Consider the following 23,722-nt stretch of genomic DNA (forward strand, 5'->3'; position numbering starts at 1 on the left):
GAAGTGAACTTTTTAGAGAGATACACATACAGAATGCAGTCCATCTCAAAAGGCTAGAGGCCCTGGAATATGGGGTTGTTAGTTTTTATAGGCTGGGTAATTTCATAGGCTAATGAGTGGGAGGATTATTCCAACTATTTTGGAGAAGGGATGGAGATTTCCAGAAATTGGGCCACCACTCACTTTTTGACCTTTGATGGTCGGCTTAGGAACTGTCATGACACCTGTGGGTGTCATGTCATTTAGCATATGCTAATGTATTACAATGAGCATATAATGAGGCTCAAAGGTCCATTGGAAGTTGAATCTTTCGCCATCTTGGATCTAGTTGGTTCTAACCAGTTTTTGTCACGTCCTATGGCTATGTCATTCTTTTAAAGGTTGTGCCCTGACCCCTCCCCTCCTGTTTCATCCCCCCCTCAGAGATTTTACTCCTACATTCTAATGGGAAGCAAGGGGCAATGGTCAGTCTTCTGTAACTGCTTCAAGGCTGAGTAGGGGCGTCGACCCTGCCTGTCAGTCCTCCCTCATTTATTAAGGACTAAAACCATATGTAAAAATGTTGGGTAAACTGCAAAGCAGGAATGGTGATTTTTTTTTTTTCCCTCTGACCTCTCACCCCAGGAATGATGATTTTTAATGTGTTAATCACCTACTATATGCTTGGCACTTTGTTCATTTACAACATGTCTGTCTGCAAGGTACAACTTCAATCACTACTCAGTTCTCTATGACATGTTCCCCTTATAACATTATCTTCTCTTCGGATCACTGGTGTTTCAGATATTAGTTTTAAAGCAAGATCTTTTTTTTTTTTTTTTTTTTTTTTTTGCGGTACGCAGGCCTTTCACCGTTGTGGCCTCTCCCGTTGCAGAGCACAGGCTCCGGACGTGCAGGCTCAGCAGCCATGGCTCATGGGCCCAGCCGCTCCGCGGCATGTGGGATCTTCCCAGACGGGGTAAGAACCCGTGTCCCCTGCATCGGCAGGCGGACTCTCAACCACTGTACCACCAGGGAAGCCCTAAAGCAAGATCTTTTAAAGGTCAGAATCTATCATAACAACTTTGCATACTCCAAGGTGCTTGATTAATAATTAACAGCATCTTCGAACTCAACTGATCCAGATGGACCCAAATCATGCTCTCTGGACAACATGAAAATCCCACAGTCAAGCAATGGGGCAGATGTAACAATAAGGACATAGGTGAGAAGTACGGACAGACAGGCTATGTTAGTTGTGTATTGGAATAGCAGGCACAGAGAGTTGCAAACACTCCAGCAATATAGGTGATGCTTAAAGGCAATTTTCAGAAATAGGAGAAAGAAACTTTAAAATGAACATGAGGGGAAAAAAGCAGTCTTACGCAAACAAAATAGGAAAACCTAAAAAAAACCCTTCAGTTCCTGAATCTTCAGTTCCTTGTTGCTCCACAAAATTAGAAGATTAGTGAATGTTCATATTTTGTTTATATCTCATGAACTGGTTTTCCCAACCATATGCTGATGACAGGAATGATACAGCCCATCACCAATGTGTGAACGGCAGTGCTTTTGAAAATATTAATGATAAACCTACTGACTTTAGAGGCCTGAAAAAGGGACCAATATGTGCATAGTAATAAGACTCATCCTCATGCCTGAGAAAACCAGACAGTGCCTTATCAAAGGGCTTTCCCAGCTGCGTCCATGTGCCCAGGCATGGGGTTCTTTTGCTCAGGGCAGTAAAAACAGTCCGTTACATCAGCTTCATTTGAACATTCACTTTTAAGTGGCTTTTTGCCTCAAATGAGAAAATAACATCTTTAGAACAAGGAAAACAATGTTTGTAGTTTTCTTTTTGAACTCAAAATATTAACCATTACTTTCCAAGGCCATTAATAGGGTCAAGTTTGGTAGAAATGCTACATATAAGAAAAGCTTATAATACAGAAATGCCATGGCACAAACCATCCTTCTCTATTTCTCCTCCTCACCTGCTCCCCTCTTCCCTTCCCAAAGAGTGACTTTCAAAGCATCCAATAAAACGCAACCTATGTATTTAAGACAACCTGCAGCATTTCTTGCACTGACATCAGTTACTTTTGGGAGAGGACTTTGCTATGAATCAGTTTCAAACAACATCATTGGGAAAGCCCAGTTAGAGGACGTCCGCTCAGACACTCAGTGTTGCCTCATCTCTAGAGAATCTAGCACTTGCCAAGAAGCCTGTTTCTCATCTTTAAATGCCCTCCAGCGTTCACAGGTAACCTATATCCTTAAGTCATCTGCGCACAACAGTTGCTGGTCCAATCTGGAGGCATAACTAATGCATAATTATCGTATTACGATTACTAACTTACTGATAACTTTCAAACTCTACCATCAAAACCATTAAAGTTACCGAGTGCTCAGAGTCAAGACATGCTATTTCATATCATACATTTTGCAGAGGAAGTCTGCTTTTCTCTAGCCTTCCAAACAGCATTTAGAAGACACTCCAATGGGGGGTTTTATTATATGTTGAGAGATAAGTGTCAGAAAAGAATATCTTTTAGGGTGCATCTCTGAAAGCAACCAAGGAGAAAATCAGAAAACAGAAACACTGTCCAAAGTGAACCAAGAAAAAATACTAATTATCCTAAGCCATAAAACATTCAGCACAAAATATAAACAACGTATTACAACTTTATTAGATTCTTCTATTTTACTGGCTATTTAGACTCAACTATGGCCTTAGTAACCTATAACGTTAACATCTTTGGGTGTCACAGTATATATAATACCTAATCTGATTAGGTGGCACAAGGACTAGCCAACCTGTCAACACAGAGTAACCATTAACATCATAGCTGCGGCCTTTTGATGCTTTTATAATAATTCAATCATAAATGTAAAGATATCTGTATTATCTGAGGGTTCTCTGCTGCTGCTGTGCAAGTTATTATTCAAGAAAAGTCTGCCAGACTAGGCCTAATTAAAGATACACACGGAAGTCAGAAGTCCGCCTTATAGTTAGAATGACAAAGGTAGCAAGTCTATGATGAATTACTTTCTCTTTTGGGTCCCTATCCCTACGCCTCCACACATAACTCCTCCATAACGTGTCTCATTATCCATCTAACATCTTGCTATGACCCTTTTATATGCTCCAAGTAAGAATGGTATTTAGGGTTTTGCTCAGTGCAGGGGAAGGGGGTATATGAGTGGCTAAATGGATAAACTGACAAACAGAGGGCAAAAAGAAACATTCCCAAACCTTCCTATTTAATACAATGTTCTTCATGACACCTCTCAGGCTGGAAACAAAGGTTGGTGTAAAGAACTTCATTCTGATGATTAAAGACTTGTATGACTGAGTAAGGCAGTTTCTTGACTTACCCCCACCCCCTAACAGACTTTCCTAAAAACCTGTGGGATAATCAGGGAGGAAGCATATACATCCCTTTCCAAATGGAGGCATTGTGACTCCTCCCAGAAGGAAAGTTTACAACATTGGTTCCTGAATCAGCAGCCTCCCCACCAGCCATTCTGGAACGGGCAGCTACACCTGCACACCCTGGAACCTGTCAGGTCTTGAGTCTGATGTCTGAAGAGCATTTCAGTCCACGTCCACTTCAGTGAGGGTCAGTGGTGTCCAGTGGCTGCGGTCAGGGTTCTATCCTTTGATAACAGCAATCGGTGTCAGTTTAATGGCCTTCTTGCTGATTCCGGCATCATGGCAGGTGTTCACCACATCAGTCACATTCTTATAAGACTCAGGTGCCTGCAGGGGAGGAAAAGTCTACTTAAAATGGAATCTTTAAAAGCATTAATGTTCACTTGTAATTTAAAAAATGCACATTCAAACAGCACTGAGTTGGTTTTGTTTTTTCTTTTTTTGCCTATCAAATAGGCAAAGGTTTAAAAAAAGATTAAGCTCAGTGTTGGTAAGGGAGTAGTATGATAACACTCTCATCTTGTTTTATATTTTTTCTGTATTTCTCTAAATTTCCCCAAAGAACATGTATCACTTGTATAAGTAGGAAAAGCAGTAAATGTAACTGAATAAAGCATATACACTAATACCCAACTGGAAGGAAATGTACCAAATCATCCTGTTAGTGGTAACTGTCTTTGGATGGTGGAGTTATTGGCAGTTTTGATTTTCTTTTATTAGATATTTCTACAGTTGTCAAAATTCCTGGAATGACCATGTATAACCTTCACAATAAGGAAAGATTATTACATTCATATATATAACTAACACTACATATGTGCATGCATACATGGGTATACATACATACACATACAATTTATTTCTGTGAGTTTCTAGTAAAACCTCCCCCCTTCCTTCTGTCTTGCCACCATCAGAACAAATCTCACCACACACACCCTTTATCTCCATTCATGTCAACACAGCAAGCTTAGGCCTCTCAGAATGATTCCCGTGGGGGCTCTGTACACACCCCTTTCTAGCCCATCTCCTATTCCCTTCCAGTTTCTGAAACATTTCCACTGTGGCCTCTGAACTCCTTCCATTGAGTCAAAGGCAAAGAACTTCTTCCTTTCTTCTTTAAACATTCCCTTCACTTTCTCGTTCTTGCTGAAACATGGACCTCCGCTCAGGATATTACTTCTGCTTCCAACTTTCTGAAGTGGTAGCTGTTTTCTCTCCCAAACTGGGTCATGCCATTAGGTTGAGAGGTGGGACAGGTGTCCTTGCTCTTCATGGTTCCTTGCAGACCATTCTCCCTCCTTTCTCCCAGTTTTGAATGTTGCAGTCCCCATTTATACCGCCCACTACTCTTGTTGCTGCATTCATCTGCTAGTCTGATCCCCACTGTTACTTGAAGTTTTGTAGCTCCTGGGTCACCCTCACCCTCTCCTGCTATAATTCAGAACGATTTCGATATCCAGGAAGAGGATTCTTTCAGTAACTTGGCTTCCTAGTTTCTTGATTCCCTCTCCTTCAATGCTTACCTCTGCCATTCTCTCCCAGAGTCATCCCCAAGAACTCATCATTACCAATGATTACAACTCCTCCACAGTCTCAGCTCCCAGCACCCCAGACAGCCTAGGTTTCCACCTCCAACAATCCTTTAACCCCACGAGACCCACAATCCCTTTTCAACACCCTTCAACAACCTTGCTTCTCCTTTACTGTGCCGTACTTGCAACCCTGGTTAAAGGAAATTCAACATCTATTTCATGCCAGCACCTATACAGTTGGATGTAGCTGAAAAACACCCAACCACTGAATTTAAGCTCAAGTGGGCCCTTGACGCTGTCCTGGCAATCACCCAAAATTTCACTAGGCCAATCACTTTCTTAGATGATGATTTTATACCTTCTCCTGCATCCTCACTCTCAGTTGCTGGCCCTACTTCCTATTACACTGAAAAAACAGAAACAACCAGAACAGAATCTCCATAAACTCTCTTGCCATATCTTCCCTGACTACCAGCATCTGTACCTTCTCTCCTTTTATTAAGGATGAATTACCTAAGCTCCTAGCAAAGACCAACCCCACCAGATCCCATCTCCTTTCATCTACTCAAGGACACTTCTCTAGTAATTCCCCACTTTTTCCTGCATCTTCGATTTCTCTTCTAGATTCTTCTCAACAGCATGCAAACACATCAGTTAGATCATGTTATTCTTCTGCTCAAAATTCTCCCAAGTCTTCCCCTCATCTCACTCAGAGGAAGAGCAAAAATCCATTTGTAAAGGAAAAAACAAGGACCCACACGATCTGGTGCCCCTACCTCTCTAACCTCCTCTCCCTCTTGCTCACTCCAGTCACGCTGGCCTCCACACCGTTTCTTGAACCTCCAAGTGTGATCCGGCCTCAGAGTTTCTGCACTTGCCATCCTTCCTGCCTGGAAAGCTTACCCCTAGATACCCACATAGCCTGTTCCCTTACCCCTCTCAGGTCTTCACTCAAATACCACCTCACTACACCCTATCTAAAACTGCACCCACTCCCAGTCTCTCCCTATCCCCCTTCCCATTTTTACTTTGTAGCACTTACCACACTATACAGTTTACTACTTGCTAAGTTTCACAGGAATGGATTTATGTTTCTTTTGTTCACTGCAATATCCCTATAGCACCTAGAACAGTTCCTAACTATGGCAGATGTTTAATAAGTATTAGCTGGATGAGTGAAAAAAATCGTATGTAAAATGTGCAAGTAAAAAGTATACCAAATGTTAATAGTGGTTATCTCTGGTTGGTGGAATTCTAGATGTTTTCTTCTTGGTATTTTCTAAAACCTCTTAATTAAAATCAGGTGAAAAATTAAGTTGTTAAAAAATAAAGCTTTGGGGCTTCCCTGGTGGCGCAGTGGTTGAGAGTCCGCCTCCCGATGCAGGGGACGCGGGTTCATGCCCCGGTCCGGGAAGAACCCACATGCCGCGGAGCGGCTGGGCCCGTGAGCCATGGCTGCTGAGCCTGCGCATCCGGAGCCTGTGCTCCGCAACAGGAGAGGCCACAGCAGTGAGAGGCCCGCGTACCACAAAAAAAACCCCAAAAAAACAAACAAACAAAAAAACAAAAAATAAAGCTTTGTCATACTCTTTAACGCAGTAATTCTGCTTTTGAGATTTCACTCTAATTATTAAAACATCTGGAGGAAAGATTCAGGCATGAAGACACACAGTACAACTTAATTTAGAGTAGCAAAGATGTGGAAACTACTTGAATATCCACTATGGGCAGAAACTTATGGTACTTAGCTAGCAGAATATTTCTCAGTTGTTAAAAATGACGTAAACAACATTATAATAATGTGTTAAATTTTAAAAAGGACTATAAAACGTTTGTAAACTATGTTATAACCAGTTTAAAAAAAGCATTTAGGGAAAAAATGGCAATAAGCATCTTAAAAAAAGGAGGTAATAGTTATGTCATGGCACAGAATTTCTGGATGACAATTTTTCTTTTCTCTTAAACTTTTAAAAGGAAATTATGTTGCTTCTAATTTAAATATGTACATATGTGTACATATACATACATGTAATTTAAACAAAATCTTTGCTCCCTTATGAATCAAAAAAACCCATTTTCTCAAACATTTCCCCCCCACCTTTTCAAATCTGCTTTCAAATTTAACTGTTAAGTATACAGTTGTGCAAAAGAAAGGTTAAGATGAGTCAGCTCAAACTAAACTTAAAGCTTGTAATATGCAGACAAAGACTATACATGAATGGTAAAAATCATTCTTGTGGACCCAGCTCATAATTAACCTCCAAACAAAAGAGAAGACAATGATAGACTGTAACTGAGGTTATTTTTAAAAAAACCATTTCTATTAGCAATACTAAAAATTGCTGTCTCCGGGTACTGGCATAAATTATAAACAGTTTTATGCTGAATACTTATCAAAATTTCACTTACCTCTTCCATAACCAGCTTGGGTGAGGCAACACGGATTGCAATTCCCATGTCTGCCAATTTGTCTAGGACGTCCTGGAAATCTAAATTACGCCTTGACTTTGCTCGGGACAGTGCACGGCCCTAGATTGGGAAAGGAATGAACTTCATTTATAAATTCTGAGCTCCAATTTATGTTCAATCCCAGCAATTATTTAAACCCTTAGGATCATATGCCTTTTCCCTGACTTCTTTTTAAACTAAAAGAAGAAATAAGAGAGTCTTTTTCTATTTAATCAACACTGTAATGTGCTTTTTGTTTTAAGACTCATCCTTTTGGAAGACAAATTTACATCTACAAAGCATTTAGCATTTAAAGACTTAGTTTTGTGTATCTAATCACTACTAATTATCAATTACATATAAATATGTTAATTTAAAATTGTAATCAGTATGTCTATCATCACAAAAACTTTGTGCTCTTTGTGGTTTAAAACAGTTTCTCCACCTTAGCACTTTCTGACATCTTGGATGAGGTAACTGTTGTGGGGACTGTCCCATACGTTATAAGATGTTTAGCGGCATCCTTGCCCTCTACCCACTAGATACCAATAGCACAATTCCCCTCCCCCACTGCGACAACAGAAAACGCCCTGAGACACTGCTAATGTGTGTGGGGAGATGGTTTTGATCACTGGGTTAAAGTTAGGAGTTGGGAGGCAACTGAAAATGAGAAAGGATCAGAGGGAAAAAAGTAGGGTTAATATATACGTGAGGGTCTGTCCTACTGAGAAGGTATCATAGACAGTTTCTATTTTCCACTCCATCACCAGCTAAGAACTTTGATGGCTTAGAAGAGCAGCTGGATAACTGGTTTGTGGGCCAAATCTGGCCTATTACCCGTTTTTGTAAATACAGTTTTATTAGTACACAGCAATGCCTATTTGTTTATGTGTTGTCTATGGCTGCTTTTCTAGTAAAATGGCACAATAGAATAGCTGCTACAGAGGTCTTATGGCCCCCAAAGCCTAAAATATTTACTGCCTGGTGCTTTATAGAAAGTTTACCAACCCCTGGCTTAGAAGAGGCAATATATTGAAATAGGTGTGCAGTCTACACATGGGTCCTGATTTGCAAAATGGGGCATATCCTCCAAATCTCGAGTGGACCCACCCAGTAAGGAACAAATTATGCTAATGGCTAGGTCTGTGAATCATTGAGATACATTTTGATGTAAATTTGCATCAGGTAAAGTTTTATCAGTTACGGTAGTGTGATAATTTCTCAATCTGGATTTTGTGGACTCACAGAGTTGAGGAACAGTCCCTGGCCGTACAATGACCCCACTAAGGTCGAGATACTTGGTGACCTCAGTTAGTTCACTAGACAGTATATATTACGGGGAAAAATTCAGGTAGAAGACAAGACAAACCCAAACCTCAACTTTGTTAATGCTCAACCAAGTACATTTACCTGTCAAAATGCAAAACAATGACTACACTGACGAGAACGTTTCTAAAGTAATTTTCTGTTTTCATAACTCACCGCTCCATGACAAGTTGTTCCAAAGGTCTCGGTCATGCCCTGCTCAGTGCCAGTGAGAACATAGCTACAGGTTCCCATGGTGCCGCCAATGAGCACAGGTTGTCCAGTGAGCTGAGGAAGCACACAAATCAAACATGTTAAAACTTAGAAAAGCAGGAGCTTCCTATGTGTGAGATTTAAATTTCCTCTTGCATTGGAAGACTGTGGAGAAACCAGGGCCTTTAAATGCACCGTGCTCACTATATTAAGATATTATTCTGATTCTTTGATAGTTGAGAGGGAAGGGAAGAGGATGGGAGGAAAAATGTGAGGACCAGGAAGGCAGCAGCAGACAGCCTGAAGGTAAGAGCAAAGCAAAACTCAAATTTGTAGTGAAGTGTTTTTAGGAAGAACCATCCCGAGCAAGGCATCTTCCCTCTCAGGCTTGTTTCCTCATCTGTGAAATGGTAGGTTAAGGGTCTTTCTAACTCTATCACAGCCAGACACCAAAAGGATAAGAGGAATGGAACAGACTGAGTTTAATCTTAATCCTGTCTTCTAATCATTCAAAGGCCTTAAAAAGATAATCTTAGTGCATCTTAATGGAGTAGAAGATTCTCCATGCAGCACTACAGCACACTGCAAGCACAGATGATGGGGGGAGTCATGCTTCAGAGAAGACTGGAAATCACTGTTCTCATGGATGACAGACTGTTTTCTTTTCACAATTGCTGCTTTCCTGTTTAAATTCTTATGTATTTAGAACTGTCTAAATCATGCCCCCACTGCTTAAAACCACAAATGGCTCAGTACGTACTTGGTAATCAACCGCAATGAGGGGATGGTGAGGAGGGAAAGCTCGGGTGGATCCCTTCCTGTGTACTAACAGAGTCCGTTCCTTTCCATCCACCACATGCTGTTCTACTTTGGCAATATTGTGAGAAACATCATAGATCACATGTAGGTCCAAGTCATCAGGGGTTGTGTTGAAGACCTTGGCAAAAGCCTAAGAGAAAAAAAGCTTACGTTAAAAGTGGCAGAACCAGCTCTTCAGAACTTATCTTATTGATTCTGGAAGGTCTGTTGGAAGGGAGTGAGGGATTTAAGAGTTCAAAAATAGCAGAATTATTAACCTTCATGTAAAGGACAAAAACTGTCTTTAGACCACAGAGCAAACTCCACTCCATAAACTCCAACTAGTCTTGACCAAACCCGTCAGAGGTGCTTCTTCTTCAGCCTTCTGAATCTCAGTGAACGGCACTTCTACCCTCTCCGCTGCTCAAGGCAAATTCTAGGAATAATTCTGGCTTCTCTTCTCCCCTCTCCTGATACCCTGCTGAGTTAGCTTAAGGACACACCGAAAGCTTGGACACTTCGCCAATATTTTGAATATCTATTACATACATTTCCAAAACCAAATCCTACAGGCTTAGATTTGAATACACTATGTTTTAAATTACTTAACTTCATCATGTATAACTGGGAACAGACAAGCAACCTCAACAGTACCTGACGGGTTAAAAAGGTCATGGAAGAGCGGTTGACCCAGGCATAGTTCCCGGCCGCTGCCATTCCCTTCAGGTAGTCCTGACCCTCTGCGGAAGCGATTCGAGCACAAGCCAACTGACGGTCATTGACTATAATCTTGTCTCTCTTCATGGCTTTTTCCATAGCTACCAGCGCATCTGAAAGGAGAGAGCACAACAAGTCCAAACCAGCCAGCTTTCCCTTTATAATTCAGATTTATTGCAGAAAGGTGAGCTAGATTCAAAACCATTCTACAAAGAAACAAGTAAAATACCATTTTCGCTTTAAAGTGTTTCTGAGCTCATCTATTTATTGGTCAAGATATATTTACTGAGAATCTTCTGTCAGAGCTATGTGACACAATATATGCAGGCTCCAAAGAGAACACCTGCCCTCGAGGACTTGCAAGGGGAATGCAAGGTGGTCTGAGTTACTTACTCCCTTCCTGGCATGTGCATGAATGAGAAGTAATAAAATACGTTTTATTGCCATCATGGTTTTTAAAAATAATTTTTAGTGACTTAAAAGAACTGGAGATAAGTTGCTAGACCTTCTGCATGCAAATCAAATCCATGATAAAGTGTAAAGCAGAACTCAGTAGAAAGTTCAGAAATACTAGTCAATGCTCCATACATTTGCTAGACAAAATAGTCTAACAGGCCAGGCTGGCACAAATTTTTAGATTCCCATATAATTAAATGTACATACAAGGATGAACCATAATTGCAATTTAGAGTTTACAGTAATTCCCACGTGTCTATATAACTTTTCCTATATTCATAAATCCTTTCACTCATCATACAAACGGTCCAAAGTGACCTTTCTACTACTTCCCTGCCTCCTGCTTTTGTTCACACTGTCTTTTGGTCATGAATGTTCTGCGTGTGTGATTGCTCAAACTGCACATGTTATGTGTCCATGAAGTCATCTCTAAAATCTTTTCCCTAAACACTTTATTTTGTCTCTTCCACAGTATCTTATCAATTACTATACCTTCTGTCTTTACTTTTTCTTCTTAATGAACATGACATCTCTCTCATGAGACAATTTGAGGGCGGAGCCCTTGCTATTTCATCTCTGAATCCACTATAACACTTAATCTTGCCGTACAGGTAGGTGTCTAAGACATATTCCCACATATATCATAAACTCTACAATTTGAAGTCTTTACTGCTCTTTCTTGGTCAGACAGTGATAGTAACCTGTAAGAGTAAATATGGTAACTGGAGCCTGTGACAACACCATATGAAATAATTATTATTCCCATTTTTTTCGGACAAGTAAGTTAAGGCCCAGTGCAGTTAATTTCTGCTAGTTAGAAAATCAGGGTAAAAACCTGCACAGTACAGTTCCAGCACTTTCTCCCTTTAGTCTCTATATGGTTCCCCACAAAATGTACATTTTAGCACCAAGCCAAAAATTAGGTCCAGAAAATACCTGTGGCTACTTGGTGGCCCAAGCCTCTGCTTCCACTGTGGATCATCACACACACCTGTCCCTTATGGTCGATGCCCATTTTCTTAGCAGCATACTCATTGAAAATCTCATCCACAACCTGGATTTCTGCATAGTGGTTGCCTGCTCCCAGAGTCCCCAACTGCAAATGTGACAATGTCTGATAAAATAGCTGCTATTCAGGTTTGAAAAAATCCATTTGCAAAGCAAATAGGTTAAAAAACCCAATAAAAATAAAAAGATAACCACACATATAGCGTTAACAAAAAAACTTCTAAGCTTAGAAACGCTTCATTCACTTAAAGTAATATCCCACACAACTAAAATAATGTAGACCAGTTCCTGCATTTATTATATCATTATTTGCTTGAGGCACAGCACATTAAAAGCATCATAAATGAAAACTCAAACCACCAAATGGCTCACAGGACAATTTAAACATCACGGAGAGAAGGGTCAAATTTTGGGGTGAACTCTGGTGAATGTTGACTCTTACCCAAAGTCCAAGTTCAAATGATTTTTTAAATATCTGTGAGTTCACTGACACCTACCACTATCCATCACTGGAAGAATATATCCCATAACTGGAGCTAACAGATGCTTTACAGACCCAAAGAATGGCAGTGTTCGAACAGTCTTAGAGACTGCCTAGTTTTAACTATCTCAAGTTTTGGATGAGAAAATGAGACCCAGACAGGCAAAAGAGACTTGCCCAAGGTCACAGTGAATTAGTGGCAAAGCCATCACAATTTGCTGTAAATTTCAAACATCTGGTATATTTTTATCTCATGGACACCATGAACCGACAAGGTATCTGCTGTCATCTTGGATGCTAGAAAACTTTCAGCCAAATCTGTAGATTGTCCAAGTTTGTACATATGCAATTTTGGTATACATTTTTTTTTTTGCGGTACGCAGGCCTCTCACTGTTGTGGCCTCTCCCGTTGCGGAGCACAGGTTCCGGACGCGCAGGCTCAGTGGCCATGGCTCACGGGCCCAGCTGCTCCGCGGCATGTGGGATCTTCCCGGACCGGGGCACGAACCCATGTCCCCTGCATTGGCAGGCGGACTCTCAACCACTGCGCCACCAGGGAAGCCCTGGTATACATTTTAAGCCTTATAATCATATCCCATTTTCCTCCCATCCACTTCTAATTCATGATATCTTGTTTTATTTTATGAACATCTACAAGCTCCTGATAGCTTTTTAAAAGATTAACAATGAAGCATAAACAAATTTGTGTTCCTTTTGATGTGAAAAAAGCTAGGGTATATTTACTACATGGAAGACAGATTTTTTTCTTCCTCCCAACAAAAACAAAATATGAAAAAAATGAACATTTCCCCTGCAAAGTGAGTGCTACCTGGGGAAGGCCTCTCTTTTTGGCCCTGGCAGAGACCTTACTGGGGTCGGCTTGCAGCATCCTTCCGTACTCCTCGCAGTGCTCCTTGTCTTCAGCCCAGGCATAGCCTTCCCTTAGGGACCAGTCCACACCCATCTCCAAGGCCTCCTCCAAGTCTCTGAGTGAGTAACAAGGTGCAGGTCATTTCACAGCCAAGGCAGATCAAAATCTAAAGATGACCACATCTCAAAGGGCAAAAGAAAGAACTGTATTGACTATTGCCTGTGTATCAGGCATCGTGCCAGATGTAGTTCATGCTCTCAGCAACTCTAGTTTTTTGAGGAAAAGCGGTTACATAAATAATTGAATATTAAAATTATAAATGCCAATGTTCTTGATATTTACACAGCCCCTCATACTTTTCAACTCTTATTTATCTCTCTGATCCTGAATTCTATGAGGCAGTGATTAAGCAGCCACAGAAAATTTATAACCATAATCAAATATCGTTATCTGCCACCAACTTTACTACAGCTACACTAACTTTTCATAGTAACTTATGAAAAATTACAACTAACAAGCAAAGCTATCTCAATGTCCTCAGGCAACACAGGTTAAATTTTTTTTTTTTTTTTGCGGTACGCGGGCCTCTCACCGTTGTGGAGCACAGGCTCAGTGGCCATGGCTCACGGGCCCAGCTGCTCCGCGGCATGTGGGATCTTCCCAGACCAGGGCACGAACCCGTGTCCCCTGCATCAGCAGGTGGACTCTCAACCACTGCGCCACCAGGGAAGCCCAACACAGGTTAAATTTTAAGGTCTATTCCCACCTTCACAGAAGTACTACGTCGCTTTACTGCACCCGCACTTTGAAGCTGAGGTGCACAACGTTAAACCCTTAGAAGGAAAAAGCTCTGATCTTCACCTAAGGTCTAGCCCTCTTACAAAATACCATCCGGAGAGATTACAATGATCAATAGGCCCTCCCCACAACAGCCCATTTCAAACATTACTTATTAGGACAAAATTCCTACCTAAAATATTTGTAAAGATGTTTGGAATTTATTTAGATGTTCCAGGTATGCTTTTCAAAGTGGGACTGCATTCAGAGACCACATAAAGTCACAGAATAAGCATCTTCCAAATGTATCAATTTTACTCCAAGTTTTTTTGTTTTGTTTTTTGGTAAAGGGGTGTTGTATAACAGGTAATAGCTAAAGACATTTTAATATTAATGTCTGTACATATATTTGAATAGAAAGCAAAATTCACATGAACTTTTAGATAAAACAGAAGATATTAATGATACATACTTATTAAGCACACCTTTCTGCAAAGTGTAAGGTGCACAGCTTTACAGGAGCTATGACAGTACATCAACGGCCATGTAAAAGGCCACTGTGCTGTAGCTGTACATTGAATTTTCTACTTTGGAAATACACAACATCTTAGGTGAAGAACACACTCAGTGCTATCATCTAAAAAGGAAGGTTGTCAATACAGGTTCACTGACAAAGGACAGTGGGGTTCAGAATACAGCCTCTGAAGCCAAAGGATCCTTGGTTTGAATCCTGACTTTACTTACTAGCTTATTTACTATTATCTCTTTAAACTTCAGTTTCCTTTCTTGTGAACTAGGAATAATATTAGGGTTATTATCTACACAAAATGATATACACGTACACTACAGCACAGTGCTCTGCACACAGGAAGTGCTCAGTAATCATCAGTGGATATTATTCTATTATGAATTCTACCACACGTCAAAGGCTGTCATGATGAACATGAATTGACTAATGTCTCTAATGAACGTTACAGACCTCATGCTTAAAAAAACAATTCATTACCACTTCTTCAACAGTGACTGAACAATCCCCATCTCCTAAGTGTCCTACACTGGAAATGAACGTGAGGGTCGTGTGATTATTATCTCTCACTCCCTTTACTGGCAGCTTTCGTTCTTACTTGGCATTCATTGGGATGACGCCTTTCGACCCCACCCCAACAGGAATGTGGTCGAACATAGCTTGGGCAAGTTGCTCCTTCACAGGCTGGACATCACTTTCGTCTAAATTGGTTCTTAGCAAGCGGACACCACAGTTGATGTCAAATCCGACGCCACCTACAAAATAGAGAAAAGTTAGTCAAATATTAGCAAAACCAGGTAGTTAGGCTTTGTTACCTGTGGTTTCCCACTATTAATAAAGGGTTTAAAAGACAGCCACTCCTTTAAAAATAGCTATGTTTTAAAGGAGTCAACAAAGTGGTTCTCTGTGGGTAAAGTCTGAGAACAACAAAATTTAAAGTAAATACATACTAAAGGTACTTTGTGGGTCAAGGAGGCAGTAATGAACAACAAGTAACATCTAGACTAGAGATTAAAATTTGAATTACATGCTTCTCTTTTTTTCTTGATCACCCTTGTCAGGGGTTTATGAATTCTATTAGTCTTTTCAAAGAACCAACTTTTGGCTTTGTTGATCCTTACCACTGTATATTGTTTCATTAATCTTGCTCAATTATTTCCACCTATCTACATTTTCTGGGTTTAATTAGTTGTTCTTTTTCTAACTTTTTGAGATGGATGCTTAGATCATTGACACTGCAGCCTTTCTTCTTTTCTCATTTGTGCACTGAAGGCTATATACTTCTATCCAAGTACGGCGTTAACAGTAACCCACAATTTTTAGACAGGTATTTTTTAAATTAACATCAGTTAAAATTATTCTGTAGTTTCCATTACGATTTTTTGTTTTTGACCCATGGGTTATTTAAATGCATTGCTTAACTCATAAACATAGTTTTTTTTCCCCAGGTTTGTATTGTTATTAGTGATTTCTAACTTAATTCTACTGTGGTAGGATAGTATCCTCTATATCAGTGGTTCTTAGGTGTGACCCAAGAATTCTTTCAGGCCTTTAGGATTAATTGTATAACAATACTAAGACATTATTAGCCTTTTAAACATATTCTCTCTACTGTACAGTGAAGTTTTCCAAAGGCTACATGACGTGATAACATGCTTGCTCTGAGGGGTAATGAGACATATCCTTGTGTATTACTGTTTCTAAACTTTCTCAGTTTTAATTTCCAGTAAGGTAAACATTGATAAAAGCCTTTGAGATCAACCCTCAATAATTTTAAGAACGTAAAGGGGTCTTGGGCCCAAAGTTTGAGAACTGCTGATGTATGATTTCAACGCTTTGAAACTTGAGACATGCTTTACGGCTCAGTATATGGTCAATTTTGGTAAACATTCTGTGTGCACTTGAAAAGAATGTGTACTCTACAGTTCTTGGATGTACTGTAATGTGGATGCATGCACAACCACACATGTATATGAGAGATCAAGGTGTCAAGTTTGTAACAGGATTGTTCAAATCATGTGTCCTTACTGATTGAAATCTGCCATTTCCTCAAGAGAAAAATAGTGCTAAATGTTGGGCTCACGTATCTGCACTTTTCCTCTGGATCTTAGCCTCACAAATTCTTACTACCTCTGTAGATTTTTATGGTTTCAACAGATGCATTTTTGGCTCTGTTTTAAAATTTTCACGCAGCTTTTCTCATTGTTCTCGGCAAAGGATTGCCTGAAATGACCTTGTCCACTGCTGCTGGAGGCAGAACTCTCAAGACACAATTCAACCTTTCATCTTTTTATCAGCCTCTGAACGCAAAGATATTACTTCAAGTGTGAAACATTTTCAGTGAAAGCACACCACAGCAGAAAAGAAGTATACAACTACAAGTGACTAATAATGATGCTAATGAGAGTAAACACTCATCAAGTACTTCCTATGTGTCCAGCATTGTTCTAAGTATTTTAACAAAGCTTAATGAATTTAATCCTCACAATAATGCTATGTAGTAAATAACATTATTAACTACAATTTGCCTAAGAGATAACTGGGACACAAAGAAGATGTATAATTTGCCAGGGAAGTATTTCAGTTTCTTTTGTAGGCCATGTCTGAATAGTGCCTGGCACACAGTAGGAGCCCAAATAACTTTAAATAAATATATGCTTTACTTGATATTTTAATAGCCTCTGAGTGTCCACAATTAATTCTCTCAGTAAATGGGGAAAAGAAATGATAGAATATGATGAGGCTGACATTCACACACAAAATGCAGCCGTGCTCTATTTTAGAAAGGGTACGATTCTGAGAGAAGCTACACACCTGACAGCAGACATGCACAGTGACCTTACCTGGGGATACCACTGCTTCAGGGTCATTCATATCAAAAGCTGCCATATTCCCAATAGCAAACCCATAACCTGAATGGACATCAGGAAGCCCAATGGATCGCTGAAAGAGAATTAGAAAATAAAATACAGTTTTCTCACTGGCACTCTGGCTGCCTGATAGACCTGACACTAACTCTCAAATAGGCTGGGGGGCTGAAGCCTTCCCTAAATCAAGATTCTGTTTTCATGAAATCTTCTCTATTAGTGGAAATAAGGTGTAAAAAATTCCTAATCATAAAGCCAAATATAGCAGGAAAAACTTTTTTACGAAGTCTGACATTAACTAAGAAAATTGAAAAGAGGAAAAACCTTAGTACCACATGATATAGGAGGACCACATACTAACTTTAACGCATTATTACATTTTAGAGATGATAGATTGTGGTCATGTCAGGCTGACAGGAGGAAAATACCTGATTTACACAGGTCCTTAGTGTTTAAGCAATCAGAGACAAATGTAATCCATTTGATGGTACGAAAACTGTACAATTTCTACATCTGGGGCCTAGAAAAGGATACTGACCCAGGAAGAATGGAGGTCAAAACATGGTAGGAATACATGCAGACACCTGGACACTTACGAGTTCCTTAAATGCACAAGCCATGTCTTTTCACTTCTCCTCCCAAGTGCCCAGCAGAGAAACCGGCATAAAGACCTCAAAAAATGTCTGTTGAATGGATTTAACATCTACCTCTAATGGTGGAATCTGAATGTAGACTCGGGTGAGGGCCCCACTTGTACCATCCAGTTCTATCCCCACCATCGCCACCACCCTCCTTTTCCAATCATATCCACAACAGCTATATTGCCCTTTGTCCCTCCCCTCAGTCCTAACCCTTACAATTCTTGCCAGTCTTTCTCCAATCAACCTCTTAAATGAGGCCACCGTGAAACTTTCACTGGTGGCAAACTGATATAAGAATAATGTGTACAACAAGAAAACAAAATCTACTTCAAAGGTTCTCAAACACTTATAGATTCTGGCTAAAGGCAACCAGAAACTGAGATGTTACCCAGACTCAGTTATTTCTTTAAATTCCATGGTTATTTCTAGATGTTTGAAGGTCACTGTCTAAATGACACCACTATCAGTTAGGCATGGCCATTCATCCATTCAACAAACTTTCAGACTAAAAAAAAATATGAGTGATTAAAACTGTGAACATAGACTCACATGAACAATCCCAGGCAGGGCGGCCACATTGCCAATTTGTTTCATGGCTGGCAGGAAGCCACCAACACCTGAAAACAAAATTTCAATATTAGAAAAGAGGACATATTTGATTTTTAGCTGAAGTGTATTCACACTTTTCTAGATTACGTTAATGAAGGGGTAGTGGTTAGGACTGCTAAAACAGCAAAGCATAAAAGGGTGTCTGAGATGACGTGGAAAAGAAGGCAGCACATGCACAGGAAGGTAGTGAGGGCAACCAGAATAATTACAAACATGCTGTCAGTATTCTGTGCATACCACGGAGGACTGCTTGCAAATACTGTACAGGGAGATGTAAAACATAATCATTATACCTTATGTTGTCAGTATAAAAAAAGGGTTCTTTTAACTGTTCATAATATATATCAAAAAAAAGTACTGGTTGTATTCCAAGTGACAAAGAAGGGCAATTTGGAAGAGTTGGGAAAACACTGGATGGAGAGTCAGGGGATCTGGAGTTCTAATCTCAGCTCTGTCACTGGCTGTGTGTCATTTCAGACAAGTCAGCACACCCTGGTGGGGGGCAGGATGAGACTTATTTATTTTAGGTTTGTTGACTAAAAAAATAAAAGGGTTAAAACTAGATTTCTATTCTACCATCACCACTAGAACATTATATTACAGCTTTATACATTTATCTCTAAACCTCCCTGTAGTCTTGCAAGATAGGTGTTATAAACTCTCTTTTACAGATGAGAAAACTGAAGTTCAATGAGGCTAATCAGTGCACTGACTTTGTAATCAGACACTCCTGGATCTGAATTCTGATTCTGTCACTGAGAGACTGTGCAACCTTGGACAAATTAAAATGACTTAACTTCACTCAGCCTTGACTTAAACATCTGTAAAATGGAGATATCCTCTTAGAGTTACTTTAAGAATTACATGAGATAACCTATGTAAAGTGCCTGGCACATAGTAAGTGCACAATAAATGGTAGCTCTTGTTATTACTGTCCGAGGTTAGGTGCAAAACCAATCAGGTCCATCCAGCTCCAAGTGCTTTCTACAAGGCCAGGTGGCTAACAATGTGATCACGAATAAGTAACGGGTTCTCGTCTCATTTGAAGTCTTGATCATTCCTTGACAACACTTTTGTATTTTTAAATTATAATTATTTGAGTTACCATTTTTCAAGCCACAAGGTAGACACTACTTGTACTGCCACATGTCAAACTCTAATTTACTTACCACCACCTCGACAGGCATTCCTTAATTCTTCAAACATTAATTTTTCCAGAGCATCATTCACATAGAAAACTCCTTCAACCTGGTACCAAAGAAAAGGAAGAATTATGTCTGAGCACATGGACCTGATGTATATAAGTACAGGATAGAACACAAACACTGTAGGCAATATTTATTTTGCTTTACTCTTTATAAAACACTTTCACGCTACCTTAAACAAGCAGAAAACTTCTTACAAGATGTTCCCATCTTTATATCTTAAAAGTGTATTTTACAATGTTCACAAATCATTTTGTTTATTCTCCTACTCTCATAGGCCATATTTAAAAGTTCAACAGGTAAAATATTTTGTGTGTGTGTGTGATAAAGAAACGTCTTCCAACAATGCTCTAAGGCCAAAGGTCTCAGTATTCTTGTGCTTCTAAAATATCAGTAGGTTTTGAAAAAAATAAATGAATCAAAAACTCAGATCTAAACATAAAAATGCAGTCATCTGACCTAAGTGTACTTTTTCTAGATCTAAGACAACAGCACACTACACTTTACTGTGTCCTATTCTGATTTACAAATCTGTACTTAGGTAAACAGTGAGTAAAAAAATTTTAACAGGTAGCTATATAGCTGTGTGCTTAGTTTTACCATCTATGTAATTTTAAGGGGATAAAAAAGCTTGACAATAGAGGCACACAAAGGGCAATGGAAGACATGGTTATGTAACACCAAAGGACAGAACATTTTAATCAGAGATCAAATATTATGAAGGATCTGCCTAGCATTGAAGAACCAAAGATTTAACAATCATCTGGACAAGGAAATTTATGTATCAGAAAGATGACTTCTGCATCTTACCACTGCATGAATAACAATACCAGTTATGGAAAATGTCTCAATTTTCCAAAGGGCCACATTTATTAATTCACCAAACGTTTGCTGAGGACTCGTTATGTGTCCGGCACTGTGCTGCGCAGTAGGGGAGATACAGAGAATATGCAAGATCGTGATGTTGTGGAACTTCTGGTCTAGCATGAAGCTCAGACTAGAAAATGTAGAGTGCAATGAGGCAAGTGCTGTAATAGACGCACAGGGTACTACGGAAGAATCTGATGAAGAAGGGGCTCAACAGTCTAGGGAGGCGGTAGCCGGGGTGGGGGTGCGCTTCACAGTTTGTTAATTTTTTGTGAACACTGAGCTGGCTCTTTAAAGACAACAGACATTACTGGAGCAGCAGCAACACATTTAGGAACTGAATGGAAAGATGACATAAAGATGGGAGAGAAGTATTTTTAAGGAACAAAGAGGAATTTTTAGTGCAGCACACGGTTCTTACAGGAGGAATGGAGATTAAGCAAGAGAGATAGGGAATTGTAAGTGTGAAGTTCACTACTCTCATGAGACTGGGAATACAACACAAGCCTACCATAAAGGTCAGTAGCTTTTTAAGAGCAATATATCAAGATTTCAACTCTCCCTTCCCAAGGGAGGGGTGGTAGTAAAGTGTTGTTCAAATAGTTAAACTGGAACTGCCTAGCAAAAATCAGACTTGTCCCCAAGCTGAATTAGCAGGAGTGTGTGCATCAAAAGTTAAGCCAGAATTGCTGACGGAACATAACAGTGTGTGTTACAATCCCCTTAGGATGGTCATATGCTTTTTATTTTCTACTTCATGCAGGGAACTGGATTCCATAAAAAGAAACTAGTCAAAGGAAAAAACAGAGCAAAAGGGAGGTTTGCGACTATGGGCTTTTTCTCCGCTCAGCGTCTAGCTAAGTGCTTTGCTCATAGGGGGCGCTCAATAAGTTTTAATATTGAGTAAAAGGGTGGAGCGGCTATCAGGAACTTTTACCAAGACGCAGGATCACAAACCTTCAATACACTTGCAGGGCACCTAAAGGGATTTCAAAAGCCGTCTAACAACATATGCACCAAAACCTCACAAATGCCTTCTTCTTCATTTTAATGGAAGACCATAAGCACAAATGACAAGGAAGCCCAAGAGATACAGAGACCTGGCTTTCAAACTCTCTGGTATCGGGCTCCCAAGTCTCCATCGGGAATACGTCATCCTGTCAGAGGAAAAATAAGTGAACTGGACATCACGTCTTAGCTGAGCTTCTACTGGGTGAGTAAAGGAAGCCGTTTAACCGACTCACGCTCAAAGCCCTACTAAAAAGTGCATATTAAAAAGAAAAAACCTGCCCTGTGAACTTTCTAGGTTGCCACGAGAAGCAAGATCGTTGTATTAAAACCCCGCGCATGTCAATTAAAACAACAACAACAAACCCAACACGGAGCAGTGAATGCTAGAAACTTGGTTCAGCGAACACAGGTCAGTAAACGTTATGTAAATGACTGGTATGACTCAGAGAAGCGGAGTTCACTCCCAGCAACTGCACCCCGGACTGGCTGTGCCACCTAGTAAAAGCCCACTAATGTCTCTAAGGCTCAGGGACGTAACACATCTCACGGTGCGTTCATGAGACTTCTGTGTGAAGACGCTTTGCAAAGGCCAATTTCGTATTTACTGGGATTCCCTGGACGCACTCCGCTTTGCTGGTCCTCGCGGTTCGGGGACCTCTCCATCCGTGAGGTGGGGCCGGCATAGGGTGGGCAGCCCCGGAGGCGGGAGGAGTGGGTGGGGTGGGAGTTGGGGGATGGGAACTTTGCTGTGGGCGGGGGCCTCTCCGGCGCGCGAGGGGTCGGGAGGGCTCGAAGGAGACCGGGCCGGGTGGGTAGAGACACGCCGCGGGCCCCCAGCCGGGAAGGCCCCGACACCGGGTCCTGCTCCCCCGCCTCACCTGCATGTTGGGCACGAAGCCCTTCTTGATTCTCCAGCAGCTTTTATTGACCTTTTCCAAGAACTGCAGTTCATCGTTATAACTGCGGCTCATGGCGTCGACAAGAGTGGCGAAAACTCCCGGCTTCGCTTTGAAGAGCAGCTGCCGCGTTGTCCCGCTGACCGAAACACCAACTTCCGGAACTCAACGCGCAGGCGCGGCCAGCTCCGCGGCAGGATGGGCGACGGCTAGCGCCGAGGCTCAAAACTCGTCGCACCAATCGCTTTTTTTTTTTTAAGTTAGACTGTCCTCTAGCGTTTACCTTTTTGGATGTTAACTAGTCATTTTCTTCTAGGCTAAAGCTAAGCTAAATGCAGTGCAGTAGTTTTTAGTATGATCTAGTTATCCTTCGTTTTGGAAGTGTTTTCCAGCACTGAAAAACACACTGAATCGGGATCAGGTCCAGTTGTTCTAAAGAATCCATCTGCTTGGAGTTTACATCCCTAGTAGTGAGGGGGGAAGAAATGTCTGCAGCCGAGAAAGAGAAACATGTTTAAATAAATACCACAACGGAAATTTTGTAATGTTTCAGAACGAATTTGTGAACACATTAAATAACTTTTCTTTCAGAAAAGGGCATTCCAAAGAATGAAACGTGACAGCTTATCATTTATTCCAACAACACTGACAGGGGCTTCTATTACGGGGGTATCTATTGCTATTTTATGAGCAATACGAAGATGGGTAAATGGCAGTCCCTATGGATAGCCAGAGCTTCCCAGTCCAGCCCTCTGTGATGACTAAGTACTCCGTGATCGCGCTTTTATCCAGTGTCGCTTCTTCACAGTAATAAGTGAGCTTTAAGTGCCTTCGGTTTCTAATCCTACCTCACGTAAAGAACAGCGACTTTGAAATCAGAAAGGCTTCGATTGAATTTTTACCTCTGCTGTTTACTGGCTTTGTGTGATTCAGCTCTTTTAACCTTTGTTTCTTTATCTATAAAATGGGATCATAATTCTTCACAGAGTGGCTGTGAGGATTAAATGAAATGACACTTGGTAAGCCCTCCAGTAAACAGCTCTCTTCCATTCCCCCACTGGATTGTCAGCACCACAAAT

At 40.6% G+C, this 23,722-nt stretch overlaps 2 protein-coding genes across 3 annotated transcripts in view; both read right to left on the minus strand.

Moving 5' to 3' along the window:
- Positions 1-2,644: 2,644 nt before the first annotated feature.
- RTCB (RNA 2',3'-cyclic phosphate and 5'-OH ligase) lies at positions 2,645-22,731 on the minus strand. Its single transcript, XM_022600020.3, has 12 exons — positions 22,626-22,731; positions 19,834-19,912; positions 18,605-18,672; positions 17,391-17,490; positions 15,146-15,302; positions 13,203-13,359; positions 11,821-11,980; positions 10,366-10,541; positions 9,674-9,862; positions 8,878-8,988; positions 7,357-7,476; positions 2,645-3,742 (listed from the first exon to the last, which is right to left on the minus strand). Exons 1-12 carry the CDS (start codon positions 22,716-22,718, stop codon positions 3,635-3,637), a joined length of 1,518 nt encoding a protein of 505 aa, XP_022455728.1. The 5' UTR covers positions 22,719-22,731; the 3' UTR covers positions 2,645-3,634.
- A 313-nt stretch (positions 22,732-23,044) lies between these two features.
- Positions 23,045-23,722, minus strand: part of BPIFC (BPI fold containing family C) — a 43,684-nt gene continuing 43,006 nt past the window's right edge. The window contains exon 16 of one of the 2 annotated variants that reach the window (XM_089921245.1): positions 23,045-23,132. In XM_089921245.1, coding sequence (XP_089777371.1) covers positions 23,100-23,132 — 33 coding nt within the window. In that variant the 3' untranslated portion in view covers positions 23,045-23,099. The remainder of the gene's footprint in view (positions 23,133-23,722) is intronic. The other variant, XM_089921250.1, reaches the window with a different exon arrangement.

This window comes from Delphinapterus leucas, chromosome 11, assembly GCF_059928025.1.
Source record: "Delphinapterus leucas isolate spDelLeu-1000000601 "Yukka" chromosome 11, BTC_Dleu_Yukka2, whole genome shotgun sequence".
Lineage (NCBI taxonomy): Eukaryota > Metazoa > Chordata > Mammalia > Artiodactyla > Monodontidae > Delphinapterus > Delphinapterus leucas.

Coding starts and splice junctions, on each gene's coding strand:
- RTCB (XM_022600020.3), bottom strand. CDS start 22,718: ATGAGCCGCAGTTATAACGATGAACTGCAGTTCTTGGAAAAGGTCAAT. Junction 18,673..19,833: donor GAATGCCTGTCGAGGTGGTG/GTAAGTAAATTA, acceptor TTTTGTTTTCAG/GTGTTGGTGGCTTCCTGCCA. Junction 3,743..7,356: donor CCAAGCTGGTTATGGAAGAG/GTAAGTGAAATT, acceptor CCTCCCCTGCAG/GCACCTGAGTCTTATAAGAA.